This window comes from Pholis gunnellus (genome assembly GCF_910591455.1).
Source record: "Pholis gunnellus genome assembly, chromosome: 21".
Classification (NCBI taxonomy): Eukaryota; Metazoa; Chordata; class Actinopteri; order Perciformes; family Pholidae; genus Pholis; species Pholis gunnellus.
Window position 1 is genome coordinate 18161250 of NC_136548.1, and position 22193 is coordinate 18183442.

The window sequence follows — 22193 nt, forward strand, 5'->3', positions numbered from 1 at the left end:
TCCAACATTTCACGCCCTGTCAGGCATTTAAAAGACATAATAAAGACTAATTGTGTCGGCGAGTTATGTAAAGTGCTGCTAACTGCAGGAGAAAAAAAAGAAAAGAGACTCTCACCACTAAGACAAGAATCATGGGGCCTTGGTAGATGTAGTCGGTGTAAACGCCGGCTCGCTTCCCAAACCAGCACCTGAAATCAAACAGAGATCATCGGTACTCCTCATGCTCAGATGTATTCAGCATTTACTGGAGTTACATCATGTTTATTTGTGCTTAGATGTTAAAAACACATGTTTTCCAGTCAGTAATATGAAATATAGAAGATTGTTTTGATCAAAACTGAGTTCTAAAAAACATATTTTCCTAAAACAAATGCAATCCGTCAGTTTTGTGAGACTATTTCAAATAAAAATGATCCTGTTTTAATGTGAAATAAGCTGATATATAACATGACTTATTCACTTGGAAGTAGTAAAAAGAGGTTAAGGCTGATGTTCTGTCGTTGACACTCGCCCCCGAGCTCATCGGCTCCCGGCGACAAACATCTTTAAAAATGGGTCACAAATGTCTAGTTTTAATAAAAAAATAAAAAGGTTTCCTAATTTCCTAAAACAGCTGCTCTGTGTAGATTTTATTCAAACAAAACAAGAGGAAACAGTGCTCGGAGGAAGAAGAGACATCAGGGTTTGACCCTTCACTCACAGTATCCAGTAGCCAGCACAGCAGCACAGCAATGTGCGGCTGTGGGCGTATTTTAGACACCTAATAGAATCAATAACAGTCTAAATGAGCTCTATATTTAGATCATTCTCTCCTCTCTACCTTGCCGTAAGCCTCTCTTCAAAGACACCAGACTCCATTGATTGAAACCTCTCTCAGAACACAGGAGTAGCTGCTCTACGTCTGCCTCCATCGGTTACTTTGTTTGTGTTATTGTGTGACTTTGGTGTTTTATTAAAGGGTCAGTTCAGGGTCATCAAAGTCAGACAATAATAGGAACAAACCAACATGAATGATGAAGGCAGCAGTAGACCAGTAACTCATGTGTGTCTCGAGGGGTTAAATTACAGTTTTGGTCAAAGGAGTCTGGTGGTTTCTGAAGAGAACAGAAAGGTTAAAGAGGTGAAAATACTCTAAATATAGCCGACACTTCCTACTTCCTACTTCCTAAAATACGTCCAGTGCTGCTGTCTGTTTCTCCATCGACTGTATTATTACACTGACTATGGAGAAGCACATCAGGGACATTTATGCACATTTATATAATGCTGAATCCATTAGCACCTGTCTACGAGCTGAAGAAAGAGACCGCTTCATATCAATCAAACGCTGAGCACTAGAGAGGGAGAATGCCCACAGGGGGAACCTGTGATTTAGAGTATTGTACAATGCAAATGTGATTACTGGAGGTTATTTATAGGCATTCATCTCCTTAATGCAACACAGTTTAACTGCCCCCTTGTGTGATTTTGTTCAGTTTCTCTGAAATACTTACTTCTCATTGTCGTAGTACAGCTTCCCAATCGCCCATGCCACAATAATAGGGAATGGTATACCTGTGAGGCAACACAAGAAAAGACAAATGGCAGATTATTCTTTCATCTTTTCCTGCTTTTCACATCGCAAAACATCCCCGCCGGGGATTTCACGCTGCAACACGGAGTCCGCGTCTGCCAAAGCTCTGTCAAAACCTATTGTTGCTCGAGTGCCGTGATCCGCAGATTCCAGCCAAGACGTGTCACCCTCCGAACGTTTTCTCTGGGAATGAATGAGAAAGATGGACTCTGGTTGACGGTAATGCAGAGCGATCGTCTTAATTTACTGACTTATAGGAGTAAAAATGAAGCAGACAAGAAGATGCGACTTGACCCACGAAGACCTTGCCGAACATTTCTGGTTGATTTTCCACTTCATTAGCAACACGCTGTCATCGGCGTAACGTTGAACCTTCAGGAAAGCTCAAGAACTGGGATTACTTTGTCTTGTTGTTTTTAGCATCTCTTGTCCATTCCCCTCTGCTTTAAGAATACGTCTGCTCCTGGAGCCTGAGCTAAAGTGAAGCGAAGCAAATAAAAATTTGATCTTATTTATTGTTTTCACGGCCATCCTGGAAAAAAGAAATGTGCTGCCATCTTCCCCCCTTCACATGCTCGGAGGCTTCACGCTGCCCTGCGGGGAAATGTAATCCAGATGGCACAATGCACCTAATCTCAGCAGCACATAGTTCAGTTTGACAGTGTGAAACGGGGTGTTAGTGAACTCCACACCAATACGTTTCCCAGCTGCCACGCCGGATCCTGGTATCTCCATCAAGTCGACCGCTCCACATTGTTGGATGAGTTTTGTCTGAGCTGCAGCTTTATTTTTTTTCGATTGAATGGAGTTCTATTTTCAAACTGACTGGAGTTAAAATGAAAAGTTCCAACATTTTAAGAAAAACAATTCTTTGCTGAGCGTTTGATGAGAAAATTGATATCGGTCTCATGTCTGTACGCCATGTCCTGAGCTAGAGTCAGAGGTGGTTAGCGTAGCTTAGCATTAAGACTGGAAGAAGCTAACCTGGCACATAACTCATAAAAACAATACTTTGTCCCTTTTACATTTCTGTTTGTGTACAGATTAAACAAATAAAATATGTGTTAATTATTGATCTTTATAGGGGTTGGTATGTTTTATTTTTTTTACTTTAGACAAAGCCAGGCTAGCTGTTTCCCCCTGCCTCCAGTCTTTATGCTAAGCTAATCTAGCCGCCCCCTGGTATCAATATTCTCATCAAGTCAAATGCTCCAAATGTAGGCTACGAGAGTGATAAAAGTGATACCACTCTCATGTCTGCATGCTATGTACTGAGCTAGAGTCAGGAGTTGGTTAGCTTAGCTTAGCATAAAGACTGGAAACAGGGGGAAACAGCTAGCCTAGCACCATTTGTCCCTTTTACATGTTTGTTTGTTTACAGATTAAACAAACAAACATAGAATATTTTAATTGATGAGCTTTAGAGCTGTTGGTAGAAGATTTGAACTTTGGATGGAGCGAGGCTAGCTGTTTCCCCTGAATCCAGTCTTTATGCTAAGCTAAGCTAACAGACTCCTGGCTTTTTTCTCTTTTACATTTGTGGACGGATTAAACAAATAAAATATGAGTTTATAGGGGTTGGCAGGTGTATTTTTTTACTTTGAAGAATGCTAAGTTTTGCCCATATTTCCAGTCTTTATGCTAAGCTAAGCTAACTCTTCCTCGCTCTCGCTTATACTTAACAGTCAGACATGGGAGTGGCATCAATCTTCTTGTTTAACTCTCAGTAAATAAGTGTTTTTTTCCCAGAATGCCTCACTTTTCTAAGGTTTTCATACAGCTGTACTACTGATGTTCACTGTTGCGCAGTAGGCGTACTCACACCAGCCGATGCAGATGAACATCCACTTGCGCAGCTTGTCGGTGGAGTAGGTGAGGACGATGGCCGTGTGGAGGTAGCAGCCTTCGCCAAACATCCAGAAGAAGTTGGTGGAGTGGAAATAGTTGTAGGAGGCGGTGACGAGGCGGCACCAAACCTGCAAAAATGAATCTTTCTGTTAAACATTGAACAGAACGTCAAAAATATTATACATCATCTTACTGTCAAACATGTTTTAAAGCATACCACATGTTCTTTAAGTTACATTATCATCATTTCATCAGGATGTTGGTATGTCAAAGGAAGCTCCTGGAATGCAATAAACATGCTCTCTTCCATGTTTGCCAGTTGTTTGTCAAACAAACTTTAAAGGAACTGAACACATCTGGTAGATTTAAGATCCGTCCAATCGAGTTAACAGACTTAGAGAATTCAAACTGGTGGCTGGTGGCAACACAACATCTCACTAAACAAACATCATGGCACCTTTTTAAATTCAACACCTTATTAACTGAGGCTCATGAATGTTCAGCTGTCTCTTGAAGACACCAACGAGGAACTATCCTTCAGAGTCTTTCACAAACTAGTGAAAGAGGAGCAGTTCTTTCGTTAAAGGACGATCATTTTAACACAAAGTTGGAGGTTTCATGAACTATTTAAAGGATAAGGCTGCTGACATTCTATATTTTCTTATTGCTATTAAATCTCATGAAAAGATCAACAATGAGTTTTAGTTTTATTTATCTTTTAAAAAGCTCAGCAATTTCCTAAAACAGCTGGTTACTGTCGTTTTTATGCATTTGTTCGGGACTATTTCCTGCGGTGGATTAATCCACATTTGGTGCTCTAGTGAGGATTTAACCTAAAACAAAAGTTGTTTTAAGTGCTTCTTGTTGCATACATGAGATCTTTGTTTTTAATAACCATTAAGAAGTCATTGGAGATGAAAAAAAACAATGCTCATTAAATATTTACACAAACAAAATGAAGGAAGTAAAAGCTAACAAAATGAAGGAAGTAAAAGCTAAATCTGAATCTAAGACTCTTAATATTTAGGGTAGAAAATAAACAAATCAATTAAAAGATGATCAGATAAAGCGACACGTACCACGTTACTTTCGTGCACCTCAGGGCTCATGGTCAATTGGACGATGAACCAGGTGGCGTTCCTCAGGATGAAGGCGGTGATGAGGTTCCAGTGGATGATGTTTCTCAGGCAGCGGATGCTCCTGTGAGACGAACAAGAGGGGAATAATCTCTATGATGCTCCTGTGAGACGAACAGAGGGGAATAATCTCCATGATGCTCCTGTGAGACGAACAGAGGGGAATAATCTCCATGATGCTCCTGTGAGACGAACAGAGGGGAATAATCTCCATGATGCTCCTGTGAGGCGAACAGAGGGGAATAATCTCCATAACCTCAGATGTTGAAGAAGGTACTTAGCTTCGCTTAGTTTAGCATAAAGACCGGAAGTCACATTTATTTTATATTTCTGTTCATGTTCCGATTAAAGCAGCTAAATATAATATGTTAATTCTTGAGCTCTTGGTGGGAAATCCCTGAATGAATGTTCTCGTGTATTTTAAACAAACTCACATTGAAATGAACCCAAACTAACTGGAGTTCAATGAATTATTCAACATTTGGGGAAATATAATTATTTAATGAGAATAATTGATACTGCTCTCATGTCTGTGTCACAACAATTCAGCTAGAGCCAGACGGTGATTAGCTTAGCTTAGCATAAAGACTGGAAGCAGCTAGCCTGGCACATAAAACCACATTTTGCGTCTTTTACACATCCGTTTATGTGCCGATTAAACCAACACAGTACGTTTATTAATGCGCTTTAGAGGTGCATGTATCTTTAAACTTTGAACAAAGCCAGGCTATGCTAAGCTAAGCTAACCGCCTCCTGGCTCTCACTTCATACTCATGAATTAAACATCTCGTCCTACTTAGTTTGAGTCTTCTAGTGTAATTTAAACAAAGACATGAAGCCTTCCTCCACTATGATACAACCCTTTAAAGTAATCTCGTAAAACGGAGATGATGAATATGAATAATGAAGAGATGTAGCCTCAAAGTAACACTTCCCATCGCGCCCCTAACTTAACATGAAGTAACATTTCAGGCCCACTTTTTTGCACTCTTGTTATTGTGTCATGCCCCGAACATCTGATGTTTTAATGCTGCAAATAAATCGACCTCGGGATACAATTAAGGAACCCGCCTCCGAGTGAGCGTTAAAATAGAAGCACTCAACGGACAGAACGAGCCGGCCTCGGTCACTGCAGTGACAGCTTCGCTCGCTGCCACCAGCTGACGGCGTTATTAGCCGGCGAGGGGGATCACGTGATCTTCTTTATTTAAAACATGCATCATCTCTCAATAGGTGTCACTTGCGCTGGCTTTGTGCTGACTGAGCAGACGACGTGTTCCCAGTGACTTTGTGTTGTTGTTAACCGTGGAGCTCTTAAAAGAAAATGGCTTAATTAAATACAACAGCGTGCATACAAATGCATGCTGCAGCTTTGAATCATTATATTGTTACACAGGAGCAAAACAAAAGCAGCCTTAAGGGGTTAAAACAAAAAAGCATAAAGTGATGTATTATAAATCGTGGTGTCCCGCAAATAAGCAGCTAATTTCCTGCCACCAGCTCACAGTGTTACTGGAGCTGCTGTTCGTATTACAAAGGCAGTGAATGTCGAGCCAGAAGCGTTTGTTTCTTCTTCTTCTGTTTTTTAAACCGTCGTATTCATTACACCGAGTGACCTCACTTCCTTTGGCATCCTGCCGGTGGGGTTCGCTCGGCCTGATGGGTTTTAATTAAGAGGAAACACTTTGTCAACAACACAGAGAAATAAAAACAATAACAAAACATTTGTTCTTATCCTGTGTCTCTGTTTTTATGTTGTGTATTATATCACCAAATCATAATACCACATTTCTGCTATGTTATTACTTTCTATATTATATTATATGCTCTATTGTGGTATTATCTTCCATTTTAAAGATATACACATGTTCTATACTAATATACAGTGTGTGTGTTTGGTGTGAACATTAACAGACTATTATGTATGTTGTCATTATTATATGATGAGACCATGTTTATCCATGAGGGGAAACTCAGAAAGCAGATGAAGAATTTAAATGAAATGAATAAAACATCAAATCAGAGATTAAAGAAATACATAAATATGACAGAAAAAAACCACTCTCTACTATATATTAAATATATTAAATATATTAAAATGATGGAGAAAAAAGTGAAAATATTTGTGCAGAAGAAGCCCAGTCGTGCACATCTGGCAGCCATGACGTGTGAACTACATATAAGTTTATAAGTATAAGTGCATTATACATAAAAACATAGTAAAGTATATAATAGTATCTATATGTGCAGTATATGCAATATACACACACTATACAGGAATGCTATAATAGAAGACAATGATATAGAAAATAATACAAAAGCACAATTATTCCTTAAAAGTCATACTTTTAATATCTTTAAATTACACATAAATCACTAATGACTGGAAAACAATCTATACACATACTCTAAGGCAGTGTAGAGTCTATATAGTATAATTATCTTAGTGTTTAGGGCAGCTGCATGCACAAGGACCTCTCCGGCTGACTCGTCACAGTTTGCTCACCTCTCCATTGTTTTGGATGGTGAGTTTGGCTAACCGCTAACCGCTAACAAGACTAGCAGTACACACACACGCTGCTGAGTACCTCGCCGACGACTCGGAGCCGATGGTCTGCGTACGTCGCCACTTGTTTGTGAGTTTGAATGAAGTGTCTCAGACACGCCTGGCTTCTTATTTAAAATGTATTTATTTAGTTTAACTAGTTCTTTATCGGTTTTCTGCCGTAACGGGTAAAACTTCTGCTCAGGTGTAAATAAAATCTTATGTTTCATAAATTATATTTTGAATGTATGTCAGAATAAAAAGGCGTTTAGTGCTCTCCCTCTGAAACACTCTGCGCTCCCCCTCTCATCACAACTGTTCATTAGCCGGAGTGTGTTAGTGTGTTAGAGTGTGTTAGAGTGTGTTAGTGTGTTAGCCGCTGCAGCGACGTCACGGGTCAGAGGTGTGAGTCTGAATATCCGTTGTTTACATTTGTAATAGAGGGCGACTGAGGTCTGATTTATTAATGTCTTCCTCTTCCTGATCTAACAGCACAGAGGTGGAGGTGAAGGTGAACGGCCTCAATGAATCAGATCCCTGAACTGTTTGATCAGTTTCCCTCTGAAGTAGCCCGACTGCATCAGAGGAGATAATTCCAGCTTCCAGCGGAAAGATTAAAGTCTCATTTGTCTTTCATGCACATTAAAGATAACTGACTGACTGACAGATTAAAACACGACACAAACTCTGAACAGAAGAGTTACAAAATATACGGTGAGTGTCGTTTGCTGGTTTTTCTTAAGCGATCGTATCGTCAGTTTTTGTGTCTTTTTAAACTCGTCTCGTATTATATTCAGCAGCTGAGCCGGTCAATAGCAACAACAAGCTATTCTAGACACAAACAATATAGGAAAGTTCAACACGTTTCCCTTTTAAACACCAACAAGTGAAACCTGATGTCTCATCCAGCGGTTTAAAAGAGTTCAAATGAATTCGGTGACATAATTCTCGGTGACATAATTCCCGGCGTTGAGGGCCGTCAGCCAGACGAACTGGGGCATCAGTGGATGAGGTAAAGTGGGTTATTTACTAATCTCAGGGTTGATGGTTCAATCCCTGACTGCTCGTGTCAAAGTGTCTTCGCATGTGAACTTTTGGAGAATTCCTGCACAAAGAAACTACACAGCTCTGTCATTTAAAAAACCATATACTGAACATATAATTATACTATTTTTTACAACATTTGTATTGTCTTTTTGTTGAAAACCTGTTTAGTAGAATAAGAAACTTGATTATTGCCCTAATAACATAAACCTACGATAACGTTACGTTATCCAGCACACTCGTGTGTTTCTATGTTGTAGAAATCATTCAAATAGAACCTTGACACTGGAACTCACAGAGAGAATTAATATTCAGTTTCACCGTCAACCAGAAGCAAAAGATGATCCAACTGCCAATTCAGTGTTTTCCAGCCCTCGAAAATCTCTCTCTGTCTCTCCCTCTGTCTCTCCCTCTCTCTCTCTCTCTCTCTCTCTCTCTCTCTCTCTCTCTCTCTCTCTCCCCCTCCCTCTCTCTCTCTCTCTCCCCCCCCCCCCCCCTCTCTCTGCTGTAATCCCTTCCACTCTCTCGTTCCAGCTCCACAACACTGGGCAGGAGTGTCAACCTTTCTCTCCGTCACACTGGCAGAGTCAACCTTCCCTTAAATGGTTCTGGATCTCATTAAAAAGTGAAGAAGGTGAGTAATAAATGACAAACTCAAACACTGAACCCCATGACCCCCCCCCCCCTCCACACACACACACACACACACACACACACACACACACACACACACACACACACACACACACACACACACACACACACACACACACACAAACATGGGTTGTGCATAAACGCCGTCCTGCAGAGCTTTTATTTATTTTGTCTCGGTGGCCTTTCATGCTTTTCTCACCCACCCCGGGTGGGAGAGGGGGGGGGGGGGGGGGGGGGGGTGTCTGGAGGATCGATAACCGTCCCGGCTGTCGAGGGCGCTAAGACCTTTTCTATCGTTAACGCTCGGTTTATTCCGGTTTGTCAGAGAAACCCATTCCACCTCCACCGGTTGTCCCAACAGGCCTCCACAACACTGTGTTTGGTTCTTCTGTGCGAGATGGGTTTATTATTCCCATCTGTGTGTGTGTGTGTGTGTGGGGGGGGGACGGGACGTGTCCTAGTTTTTTTTTGCGGGCGTCTAAACCCCTTCTTCATCTGAGGGATTGAGATAGGGAAGGTTTCATCCCATGACCAAACGGGTTTTTGGATCAGAAACGAGAGGCGCTTTGAAACGAGGGGGATCTGGAGAACACTGACGCTTCTGTCACACGGACGACGTCTTCGGGATTATCGAACTCTTCTTACCTCAAACACAAGAAGAGGAAGAAGGCGACGAGCAGCGCCACCATGGAGATGCAGTGGCCCAGGAAGCTGATGATGACGGCTATCTGGTAGTGCATCTTGCCTTTTTTCTGCAGGGAGAGAAAGAAACATTGGATGAGTCTTAAGATAAAAGACTTCAAAGACTGAAAACCCTCTTCGGTCGATCTTTCCTTCTCTCTCTCCACAGACTCCTGCGGTAGTTTAGAAACTTTTAAAATAAAGAAATGAGTCAAAGTGTGTTGGGACTTTTATTTGAAGCTCTGGTTTTTAATTAGCATTTCATTAACAACAGCTACGCTGTTTGTTCAGTGTAATACATACGATTCATATACAGCTGTTATAATAATAGCTGCTATTTGTAACTATAAACCCCCCTCAGCCACAAAACGCAGACCTCGTCTGGGTCACTGTGCTTTGTGAATGGGACTTTTTTGCCGTGTCATCAACATTAATATATATTTATGATTAGATTATTTACTAGAACACAAAAGTCTTCATACATCTATCTTTAAAAAAAGAGTAAATATCGTTCATTTGAAGAATTTCAAGTCCTTTCTGTGGTTGGTTTTTGTCGCTCTCTAGTCGTTTTGTATCTATTTATATTCACTTTTCAGCTTTTTGTGTTTATTTTGTGTCTATTTGTGATCATCTTTTATGTCCTCGTGGGTGTTTTGCGTCTCTTAATGCTGACCCTAAGTCTCTTTCTGGTTGTTAGTTTATTTCCCTGATGCTGAATGATGAACAGAGGTTCTGGTCCCGGGGTCCTGGGCCTCTATCTGGGTCGGTCCCCATCATGATACTAATAACCCACCTGCCCACCACCTTACCCATCGGTCCGGGTTCAGTCCCCCGGGCCTGAGACCTGAATGGTGGGAGGCTGGTGAACGTGAACTCTCTCACATATGAACTCACTACGTGAGGCTTTGTGCTGCAGCTGAAGGTTTTACATAAAACTCACATCTTCCTCTGAATCGCAGCCTAAGTCTTGTGTCTGTGACTCACATATCCATTGTGATCGGATTCCCCCCACACCACCGACAGTAATCTATGCCGTAAGTGGATTTATGTAAATTACTGGTGTCTACACCGAGATTAAAACGTGGACACGTTTAATCCCCGAGTCGCTCCCTGAAACACGTCATCTCATTCACTTTATTTTGGTGCAGCGGCTCAAATCTTTAACTCGTTTTTTAAAGTCTACGGCGGACAAATTGCTCCCAAGTAATTCCCTTCTGATGCAGGAATGCACATTGGTATCTGTTACGTCTTCTGGCTGAAATCAAATCAAACCCAACAGAGTGGATTGTTTGCAGCACACTGGAGCACAGCTCACATTGTGTGAAGCTGAGAGAGGCTTCAGCTGTCTCAAGTAGACAAATCATGTGTTTTTTCCCGTCCTGGGAGTTGCATGTTATATTAAAAACACTAAATATAAACTACTAGGACATTTGCCTCTGCAGCAGTATAATGCATTTCCTCCACCAAACAAGGAATGTAGATTTCCACCTTTTACATCGGAGACACGCCGTAAAAGGATCATTCCAAGGGCAGCGTGACAGGAAGGGATGATTACAGTGATTAGTGACACACACTGAACGATCACTCTTTCGATGTATGAGTGCAGCGATATAGATGTGAAGAAAAAAAGTGAATCAGTGCTTTTAACAGACACCGAGAGCCTCGGCAGTCCAACGACATAAATCAGGCAAACAGGAGGTGTTAGACTGGATAGAGGATAATATAAGACCCGCCCACCACTCGCCTCCAGGCCACCAGAGTCAAAGCCAACCTGACTCACTCTCCCTCTGTAAGAAACAACAAAGACACTTTATCGTTTATCTGAGAATATAACCTCCAGCAAGTCCCAGAAGGAAAAGAGGATTCTTTTTTCCCCCTCAAACAAACTTTCCAATAAGCCTTTGATCCACACGGTTCCTCTTCCCAGCGGGACCGCTGAACACATCCGGTTCAATACGGGCTGAACCTTTTAAAAATGGAAGCCACTTCCAACTCCCCCTCCTTTTTTTTTTACCCTGATATCAATCACGCCACCGCTGCCACCTGCTGATTTATATTTCACGGCCGTAAAAAGGAAAGAAAATCAAACACTTTTTAAAAGGTCGGGCAGTCTATATCCGTCTTCTGCGGGGGATCGATGGGACATTAGACTGCGAGAGACTCCCGGCTAAAATAAAACCACAGCTAAATGAAGAGTTTCATTCCACAACATGCTCACAGATCTATTATTATTATCTTTATCTTTATGTGCCCATAAAGATCCGCTGACCTCATTGGCAGGTTAACATGCCCTCACAGGTCAGAATAAATCCTTTACTTACATTCTTCTTATTGCTAATAAAACACATGATCCAACAGACCAACGCCTGATAAAACCATAACATTCTGTTCAAAACATTTATAAAACCTTCTTATCTATTACAATATATTTCCCATATTCATATCTGAAATCTTTTTTTTTTTAAAGCAAATTATAAAACACAAAACACTGACAAAAACCCAATTCCAGTGGGGAAGCTAAGCTAGCTGCTATCTAGATTGTTTTATTCTCTTCAGAGATTTAGCATTAGATTGTGTCCACACACCATGAGCACAAGAGCTCCTACAGATACGTTTCTGTCCAAAATGAATTATTTGTTGGATAGTTAAGATAAATACATGTTTTTTGTTCGGTAAGGAGAGAAATAGGACTCTTTAATCCCTGCTAGCATACTTTTAGAAGGTACGGTTTCGTGCCTTAGCCTGTGATAGAAATCATGACTAACTGATTAGCTTAGCATAAATACAAGAAGCAAACAGCTAGCTGTCAAAAACCACAGCTAAAATTACGTTGGGTTTGTATTTTCTTAGGAAAGAGCCAGGCTAGCTGTTTCCCCCCTGCTTCCAGTCTTTATGCTAAGCTAAGCTAAGCTAATCGCCTCCAGGCTGCAGCCTCATGCTCAGCGTACAGACACGAGAGCGGCGCCGATCATCTCATCGAACTCTTGGCAAGAAAGTAAACAAGAGCCAATGTGATCCCTTTGAATCTACTCGTGTCTTTGATTGTTGTGAATAAACGTTAAACCGCTAAGACAAGATGAGTGACGACGATAAGTGAAGGAAAGATAAACTGTCAGACAATCATTGACCAACCAGACATGAACACGATGCTAACTAGCATCACATGTATGTTAATCTGAAAATAGTCCTCAACAAACGCAGGATTTTACTGTTTGAATAACGTTTGATAGAAACTACAGCGACCAGCTGCTTCTTTGTGGTGTTAATGTGACTCAGATGAAGTATTGAGAGACTGATTTTGTAGTTTTGGGTTGTTTTTCGTGGGATTTGTTGGGCTTCATCCTTTCAATGCAGCTGAAGGAGATCGACAGCTTTGTTTTAAAAAACAGAACTTAGCTAATTGAAGCAGCGCAGAGTAACGGTGTTTACGGAAACTAAAGCGTTTTTAATATTCAGCTGAGTTTCAGCAGATGGTCGGGTCGCATCTTACTTTCATGTAATTCTATATTTCACATACAATACTTCAAGTGTCCTCTCGTCGCGGCCTTATTTGGGTCACCGTGTTCTGTCGGGAAGCTTTGGTCGATCCTAATTACAATGAGTGCTCATCGCGCAGCACATCTGCACATCACAAAAGCAGCATCCAGGTGGTGGCTGAGAGCATCCCAAAAAAAAACAAACAAACAACAAAAACAGCAGCATGTGACTGGATACAGAACTGGAGCACAGCAGGACCTCAACGGCAGCATCCTGTCGCTCTCATCGCCAGAGGACGGTGCGCTTTAGAAAAAGAAAAACTCTTGTTGTGGCTGCCGCTTCTCTTGAGGAATTAACTAAATTAGGCTTTTATTTTTTTCGTGCATTCAAAAGAGAAACAGCTGCAGGTTGATTAGCAAATGTCAGACTCCCACTTACATACAAAACCCAAAGCCAAGATGACAGTAGAGCCGCAGCGGCTGCGTTCGTTGTGCTGTCGGTGCATTTCACAGCACATTCATAGTATTTCCTTTTGTCTGTAGTGTCAGTTTAAGGCTTCGGGCTTTAAAAGGGAAACAAACCCTGAATCCACATTTACTATAAATACACTTTGCGAGCAAACCTGTCGCACTCGTCTTCCCCTGCTAACCTCGCTTTTGTTGTTGGTTTTTTTGATTATGTTTCACGCTCGGAGGGACTCCGTGAAAAGCCTCATTAATCATTATACATGAAAACAGGCTGTGAAGTCTTACCTCCTCGTGAAGTATGGCTTTACACATGGAGTAGTTCCCCTTCAGCGCCCACGTCCCGTTCACGAGACAGTTCCTGTAAACGTTATCTGCACAGAGAGAAAGACACGAACACAAAAAATGAGTTTTCTCATTCTTACTTCACTTTATAATAAATCATTCTTGGTTTTGTTTTTGTCTTGTATCCTTGGAAATGTAAAAGATGTGATTTCCTGCTCGATTGGTAGTGGCACTGCGACCTTTTCTTCGTTTGAGACTAATAGGGAGCGATATCATTAGAGGGAGGCCGACGAGCTGTGAGTTTTCACACGTTAGCTGTCAGGACCGTCTACCGCCCTCTTCCTCAGCATCCTCTTCCTCAGCATCCTCATCCTTCTTTACATTTAGACGCTTTTCTACCTCCAACGAGCTGCGAACCTGTTTTCATTTCATCTCTTTTACAATAAAAACACGTTGACCCACGATACCGTCGGGTCACGCTGTCCACAGAAAGATGTACGATATAAAAGGTATACAAGGGTTCTCAGTAGAAACCCTTGGGTGGGTTCTAGATGAAAACCCTTGGAATTGAAAAGGGTTCTCAGTAGAAACCCATGGGTGGGTTCTAGATGAAAACCCTTGGATTATTAAAGGGTTCTTGGTAGAAACCCTTGGGTGGGTTCTAGATGAAAACCCTTGAAATTGAAAAGGGTTCTTGGTAGAAACCCATGGGTGGGTTCTAGATGAAAACCCTTGGATTATTAAAGGGTTCTTGGTAGAAACCCTTGGGTGGGTTCTAGATGAAAACCCTTGAAATTGAAAAGGGTTCTTGGTAGAAACCCATGGGTGGGTTCTAGATGAAAACCCTTGGATTATTAAAGGGTTCTTGGTAGAAACCCTTGGGTGGGTTCTAGATGAAAACCCTTGGATTATTAAAGGGTTCTTGGTAGAAACCCATGGGTGGGTTCTAGATGAAAACCCTTGGAATATAAAAGGGTTCATGGTAGAAACCCATGGGTGGGTTCTAGATGAAAACCCTTGGATTATTAAAGGGTTCTTGGTAGAAACCCATGGGTGGGTTCTAGATGAAAACCCTTGGATTATTAAAGGGTTCTTGGTAGAAACCCTTGGGTGGGTTCTAGATGAAAACCCTTGGATTATTAAAGGGTTCTTGGTAGAAACCCTTGGGTGGGTTCTAGATGAAACCCTTGGAATATAAAAGGGTTCATGGTAGAAACCCTTGGGTGGGTTCTAGATGAAAACCCTTCTGAAAATGGGTTCTCTAAAGAACCTCTCATTGGGGGGTTCTGGTTGAAACCTTTCACATATGGTTCTGGTTCATAATCCTTTTAAGTTGTGTTAGGACCCTCTGACACGGTCCCAGGTGGAACCTTTCTAAAAGGTTCTACCAGGAACAAGCCAAAGAACCCTATATAGGGTTCTAGTGTGTTTCTAAGAGTTTTGGCAAAGTAAGGCAGGTCAGAGAGAAATTCATATTAATGGGAAGTTTTACGTCAAGCTGTGACACAATTAAAAGCCACATTTATAAAATTCCAATCTTTATTGCCTCCTTTAGATAAAATAAATAAAAAAAGACAGAGAACCGGTGATTACTTTCTATCTAAAAAACACCATTTCTGCACATTGCTGGATGAAGCAGCCCCAGTATTCGGGGCATGAAGGCGCTGAATGATGAGTCAAACTATATTTCTGTCCGTGCGGTCTCGCTCCATCACGGCATACATTTCTCAGCACATTCACGGGACAGAAACGAAATAATCTGTGACAAATTTCACATTTGTCATTTCACATTTATTATTCCTTAAGATGAAGGAAGTGAAATCATCAAACAGGACACAGTTGGGTTTGAAACGCTGCAAATGAGGCAATTTAAAGATGAAAGGAGGAGACGTCGGGAATATTTTAAAGATCAGCAGCTGTCTGCAGGTGAGGCGGCCGGAGGTTCGGTTCATTTAAATGATGAGCAAGGATGACATTAAGTCGGCCCGATATAATAAAGCTCGAAACAAACACAAAAGAGAAGGTTGTTTCATCTCCAGACAATCAGCAGTGGGAACACGTCTTCCTCACTGAGTTATATGGACACGTCTGACCCGGACCCCGAGGCGGGTCGACTCGGGTCGACAGAAACCTTTTTCCAGTGACAGTTCACAGAACCGAGAGGAGAAAGTGAAGTTTGCTGAGCGGTCGCTGACACAGTTGAAGCTGCAGCTGTCGACGTCCATCAACAGCACAACATATTAGAAAACGAAGTGCTTGTTTGCGTCTGTTTTTCGGGGACAGCTTCTAACTTTGCTTCCAGGTCCAGACAGAAAAACACAAACCCTGTCTTCATACGCGGCCAACCCGGGTCCAGACAAATGACGTTTGAAGAGTGAACATTGTGGAAAAGTTGAAGATATTTCCTTAATAAGATCTGTGTGATGTCACCCGCTCCAACACACACTAATGTAAAAACCTGTGACGGTCATTGTCTCTAAGCTTCCAAGAAGGTTGAATATTTTAAAAAGTTTTGAATGAGATTTGAAACTTGAATCATACTGAAGATGTGGAATACTTTAAAGTTTGAATGGAGTTTCTAGCTTAAAGTATTTATTAGTGAATACGAGTTGAAAACGTGTTGAAATGTCTCAGTTCTGAACGTTCTGAACGTTCCATCCATCTCAGTTTTTTGCCCAATTTTATCGGAAAACATGGAATATTTCTGGAAACATTGAGGGCTATAAATAATAAACGCAGACCGCATGGGTCCATGTTTACTTCCTGTCGGCTGATGTTATTCACAAACAGCTGCAACAGGAAATGAACTGGAACACATCTGGATCGCTCACGCTTGAAATCTGTGAAACGATCTGTAGCCGAGCATGTGCTGGTTGAGTTAAACGTTCTGATGTTTGAATCAACTTCGTACGCTTCCAGCATTCACACCCAACAAACAAAAAAAAAGAAATTCCTGCCAACAAAACCTGAGAAAGATTTATTACCGTGTCGGCTGAAGCCACAACTTATTGCGCTCACTGTTTATGCAATAATCACTCTTTAGTACAGCCAACAGCTTATTCTGGTGATACAAATAGAGTGAAAGCAGGTAAAAGGTCTCAGATGTCAGACTCACAACAATAATAAGACACTTTTCCTGGTTTACTGATGAACATTTGAACACAAGACGGACATTTTCAAAGCTGTGCTTTTAGCTAAGGAGAGAGAGACAGTGTGTCGGTGGCCTCAGACGGAGGCTGTTAATCTTAAATAAATGTTTTAATAATGAGTCATTTCGGGCAGGCTAAGAGATGAGATGGGATTGGGTTGCCTGAGGGCAGCAATGTGCAATGAGCTGGGTAAAAATAGCATGTTGACAGTGTAAGGGGACTGTCATCCCCAATCAAGATTACCTAGCTCGTGATATTCCCTGAATCCCAAAACGCAATATCCTAGAGAGCTTTAGAATCTCTCTGAGGAGAATTATGTCAAAGTCAAAAGTTCTGTAATGGACTGACTGCACACTGGGAAGTCAAGAGTCTTGTTAAATTTTTTGGGGGATTCATAAAAAAGCTTAAAGAATATTTTCAATTTCAGTCCGTAGACGTCCGTTCACTATCAGCAGAGTTTAAACTGCTTTATTTCTCCTGAGAAAAAAAAAGTAAAAATCTATTTTCTGCTATCAGACTTGTGCGTGACTGAAGTTAACGTGCACTGGCAAAAAAATCTCACATATTTTTCAGAGAGCTCCCATAATTCTCTCCTTTTTATTCCAATCGGAAATGTACGTGACACGGCATGACTGGGCGACTCTCCTCCGGGGCTTCACGCTCCCAAATCACGTGAACGGATTACCGTCAGAGCAATAAAAGTTACTTTTATTTAGAAGGAGCCTATTTACAAAACTAAAGTGCAGCGCAACTGTTTAAAGAAATCGGTGATAAAAAAAGCAGACAAAAACAACCCAGAACAGGCGTCACGGCGGAGGTCTCCGTGCAGAGCCGAGAGCTTAACGGTAGAAACGGTGGCGCCTTCAAATCAAGCCGTACGTCCTTGAAATAAATTCCTTCTGGCAGCGGACCACACGGTGATTTATGGCTGCTAAACCTCTTTATTAAAAAAAAAAAAAGAGGCCACATATATATCAAACATTTTATAGCAAAGACTGAACGTCACTGAAGATATTTCTTCATGTAATAACCAAATAATCCTCTTTATTACTGTATTGTTTGCTGTCTGTTTGGCTGAAACGAGGTGAAACGAGTTTTACAGCCGAAGCAAATTAAAGGTGGATTTAAGGCCCGGGCAGCATTTCAATACTCGTTACAGCAGCAGTTAGGAGGCCTGTTTGGATTACAGTCGTCTGCGTTTGTTACAGCGCTGCAGAATGAAAACACTGCAATGTGCAGACAACAACGTCTGACGATTGAAATCGGAGTAATTGTTCCAGCATGTTGGTTCTTATTTGGTTCTCAATGAGAGAATACGGAGGAGTAACGTACGAAGTCACTCTGGTTCTGTCGTTTGTCACATTGAGGATGTTACATCTCGTAAGACGAACACAAGAAGAAAGAATTCAAATCTGCAGGTTTCTCTTTAAGGAAACAATTTAAGTGAGAAGCGTATGAATGGGTTAAAGTCATTTCTAAAATAAAGAATAGTGGATTCCTGTAGTGCAGCTTACACTGAAATACCCACTGACTGTCTCACAATCCCTTTGACAGAAGGATGGAGATGCTAAAATACCTTCTAAACATTTCATAACAAAGAGCACAAGTCAAGCGTGTCTCAGTCACGTCTTGTGATATTGTTTTGCTGTCAGAATGCATGAGTGACTTTTACAGCTGCAGCAAATTAGATCCAACACAGTGGCAGCGGCGTTATGAGAGCCAGTTTCTTCTGTCAGTATTTGCGAGAGGCAAATGTTTGCCAGCTGTGACGGCCGGTGTTGTTTTCACCTCGTGAGTGATGAAGGCAACATGTGGTCCAGGACAGAAGGACTGTAGGAGGAAGGACCACAGAGGAGGACTCTGGTGGGTCTTTATGTCCGTTGACAGGTTTATTGACTTCGTCGCATGCAGCCAAGAAACAGGACTGGAGTCAGTCAGCGGGATCAGAATGAAGGGCTGAGGATGAAGAGGGGCGAGGTCAGAGCAAAGGAAGTAGCGGGCTAGGAAGTAGGGAAGGGGTCCCACCTCCATTTACGTCCCTTTAGCTGAAAACAGCTTCGCTTTATTGGTCACATTTATATTAATTACTTTCATTATTATTATATTGTATTAACTGCTGCTGTTATTAGTAGTTGTCGTGATTTCTCCATCATTATTCTGCTTCCTGCTCTCCTGTTCATTCTGTACACACGACATCTATCGTACTTCTGTCCGTCCCGGTAGAGGATCCTCCTCTGTTGCTCTGCAGAGTAGTTCCTGTTCAGATGTGACAGAGGATGCATCATGTGTACAGATTGTAAAGCCTTCCGAGGCAAATTTGTGACTTGTGATTTTGGGCTAAACACCTCAAAAACTCACAAATTATAAACAGGAAATGTGTGTGTTTGATCTGAATCTTGCAACGGGATCACACCAGACGGGCTAAAGTGTGAGTGGTGGTGCCCTTCCCCACTTCACCCCATTTCCTGCCTCCTTGCTCCGACGACACCCATCTTCAAACCCCGCCTTTATTTTGATCTCAACTACACACCTCTAAGGTTTCGTGAGGTTTTCGTGAACGTGTGCACAAACGGACGGCAAAGTACTCCAAGACCTCCCGTGTTGTAGTTCCTGCTGCAGTCGGTGTCTCCTCGACCTCGTTTTGCTTTAACGATGCAAATAAACGGTCTTACAAGGTGAAATAAATATCCGCCACATGCCGTCGTGGACGGTAACACTTTGTGGTTTGCGCTGGAAATACATCTTGGCAAACAACTGAACAACTACTGTGCACATCTTTGTGAAGTCTCGTCTGACACCAAAATCAAAAATAATATAAATTTTCCATTCATGTCTATTTATGGAACAAACAAATGAGATACAACGTGTTAATTAGTGCTGGAGCTAGGCTAGCTGTTTCCCCCTGCTTCCAGTCTATGCTAAGCTAGGCTAACCACCTCCTGACTCCAGCTCCGTTCTTAACGCTGATGTCGATCTTCTCGTCTCGTTCTGGGAAAGAAAGCCAATAACCGTGTCTAAATAAATGTGGAACTATTGCTTTAGTGATTGACCTGAGTTGACAGTATTCGTGTGGTTATGTTGGGATGGAGGCCAGTTTCTCTTTCTCTCTCACTTTATTAAAACGTACAGGGAGCCCTCTCAGCAGCACATGTTCTGTGAACATTCATGCACAACATGCTGCACGGATAACGTGAGGGTCACATTGTGAAATCTGCTTTCTGCTGCAGGAACATCTCCCTCAGACTGCAGCGGCTCCACTTTATTAACATTCTCCTGCAGTCTTCTTGCAGGTTGCAGAGGAACGAGCCTCTGGCAGCGTCGTAAAATGCCATTTACATCGGTCACGATCTCAAGGTCCCTAAAATATACGGCTGATGTCGTTTAGTGTCGGCTGCCAAGCCGCCTGGTTCAGCAGGAGTTCTATATTACCGGCAGACGGGTTCGTCTGCGGAGCTTCTTTAGAAGGATCGCAGAGGCTGTCATTGCTGTAGGATACATGGTACATATCAGTGTTAAACTTTGCCCAGTGACCGGCCACTGTTGTCTCTGCATAGGTGTTAAAAACAGCTGCTAAACCCTCCCCGTGGAACCCGGAGCTCTGGGTGGATGTGGATGGAACACCGGCCGCCCTTCAAGCCTCGAGGCTGAAGGATCCGCTTTTTCATTTCATTTCCAAACACTACAGCAAACGCACACCGCTGACTAACAAAGAGCAGAGGATCCTCTCTGTGGCAAAAAAAACAAAAAAAACACAAGAGCACAGCAGAAATTCTGCTGTGATTTTAAGCTTGACACGAGCAAATATACGCTGACCCAAATTTCGTCACACTTACTTAGCGCTTTAAACACAACGGATCAATGGCTGCAGCTCAGGAGCATCCTCCTCCTCCTCCTCCTCCTCCTCTGAGCATTCTGAGCACAGGTCTAATTAAAACCAGGACCAGCAGGGAAGAGAAAAACATATTATTTGCACTAAATGAGTTGTTTTCTTTGCACAACTGCAGAGCAAACCAGACGGTAGCGATCTGAGCTGTAGCACCATGTGGTTACTTGTGTTTGCAGGTCAGCTGTTGTTCAGAGCTCACAGACTCTGCAGGGAAGTAGTGTCAAAGGTTTTGCAGCGAGACGCAGAAACACTTACGGATCTCACGTTTTATGATCCAACACTTGCTTTAATTCTATTGGTGACTATTTGTACTTAAAGAGCCTGTTTTAAAACCAGCAAGGCAGTGATGAAGGTTACGGTCTCCTCATCGCTACACAGATCTGATGTTTTCATCTCCTTTCAGTGGACGTTTAAGTCAAATGCTTTACATCCTTTTTACTTTTTCTGTCGAATTTTCCGTCGCTTTTTCTGCACAAATCGAAAAATAATATAAATTTTACATTCATGTTTATTTATGGGATAAATAAATGAGATACAACGTGTTACTTAGTGAGCTTTAGGGTGCTGGTGGCTGGTGGCTAGCTTCTTCCCCCTGCTTCCAGTCTTTATGCTAAGCTAGGCTAACCACCTCCTGACACCTCCTGTCTCGATATTGTGAAATCTGCTTTCTGCTGCAGGAACATCAGGAACATCAGGAACATCGGGAACATCTCCCTCAGACTCGCTGTAAAAACTTCATCAGCAGCATCAGTTATGGACGTCCGGACCACGTTTTATGATCCAATATTTGCTTTAAGTTCCTTCATTATAAAACCTACAGATCACATGTTATGTGTTCAAACTAGTGAGGCCGTTCAGATGTTTGCATCAGATTATTGTTGCCTCTGATGTTTTGTTAATGGTCCATATATGACGTCAAGAGACGTCAGAAATGTGGGATTTAGTATTTAGTATATATTTAGTATGAAAAATAAGCTGCAAAATATGCAACAGTAGTAAGTATAACTAATAGTGTAGTGGAGTAAATAGTACAATATTTCCCTTTTTATACGTCAGACGTATGAAGCGGCAGTTTGAACATTAAGATTTTGCATTAAATACGAATGCTTTGTTAAAGATGAAACTGATTAGTTATATATTATTATACATCATTTCATCTTTTTTAACATGTTTTTTAATGTTGAGGACTGCTGGTTGGACAAAACAAACATTGTGAAAGTGTTACTTTGGAGTTTTTTTACAGTGTGCTATATGGAATCATTTCTGCGTAAACGATGTTAAAACACACAATAATACTGAATCCTGACGTGGATCAGCCTCTGCTGCCACAGACAAGTCTGTTCACAACAACCCTTTGAATCCCGAGTGTTTCTGAGACGAACCAGATAACTGGCACGTTGCTGCAACTTTCCACATCTCCACAACACTTCTACACGTGAATAAACGTGGGT

General features: G+C 41.8%; 1 protein-coding gene across 1 annotated transcript in view; it reads right to left on the reverse strand.

Annotated features, from left to right (window-relative positions):
- LOC306712617 (corticotropin-releasing factor receptor 1-like) overlaps window positions 1-22193 on the reverse strand; it is a 46079-nt gene that overhangs the window by 9574 nt on the left and 14312 nt on the right. The window contains exons 5-10 of the mRNA XM_079181985.1: window positions 13711-13796; window positions 9446-9552; window positions 4501-4621; window positions 3396-3549; window positions 1494-1554; window positions 116-188 (exon numbers count right to left, since the gene is read on the reverse strand). Coding sequence (XP_079038111.1) covers window positions 116-188; window positions 1494-1554; window positions 3396-3549; window positions 4501-4621; window positions 9446-9552; window positions 13711-13796 — 602 coding nt within the window. The remainder of the gene's footprint in view (window positions 1-115; window positions 189-1493; window positions 1555-3395; window positions 3550-4500; window positions 4622-9445; window positions 9553-13710; window positions 13797-22193) is intronic.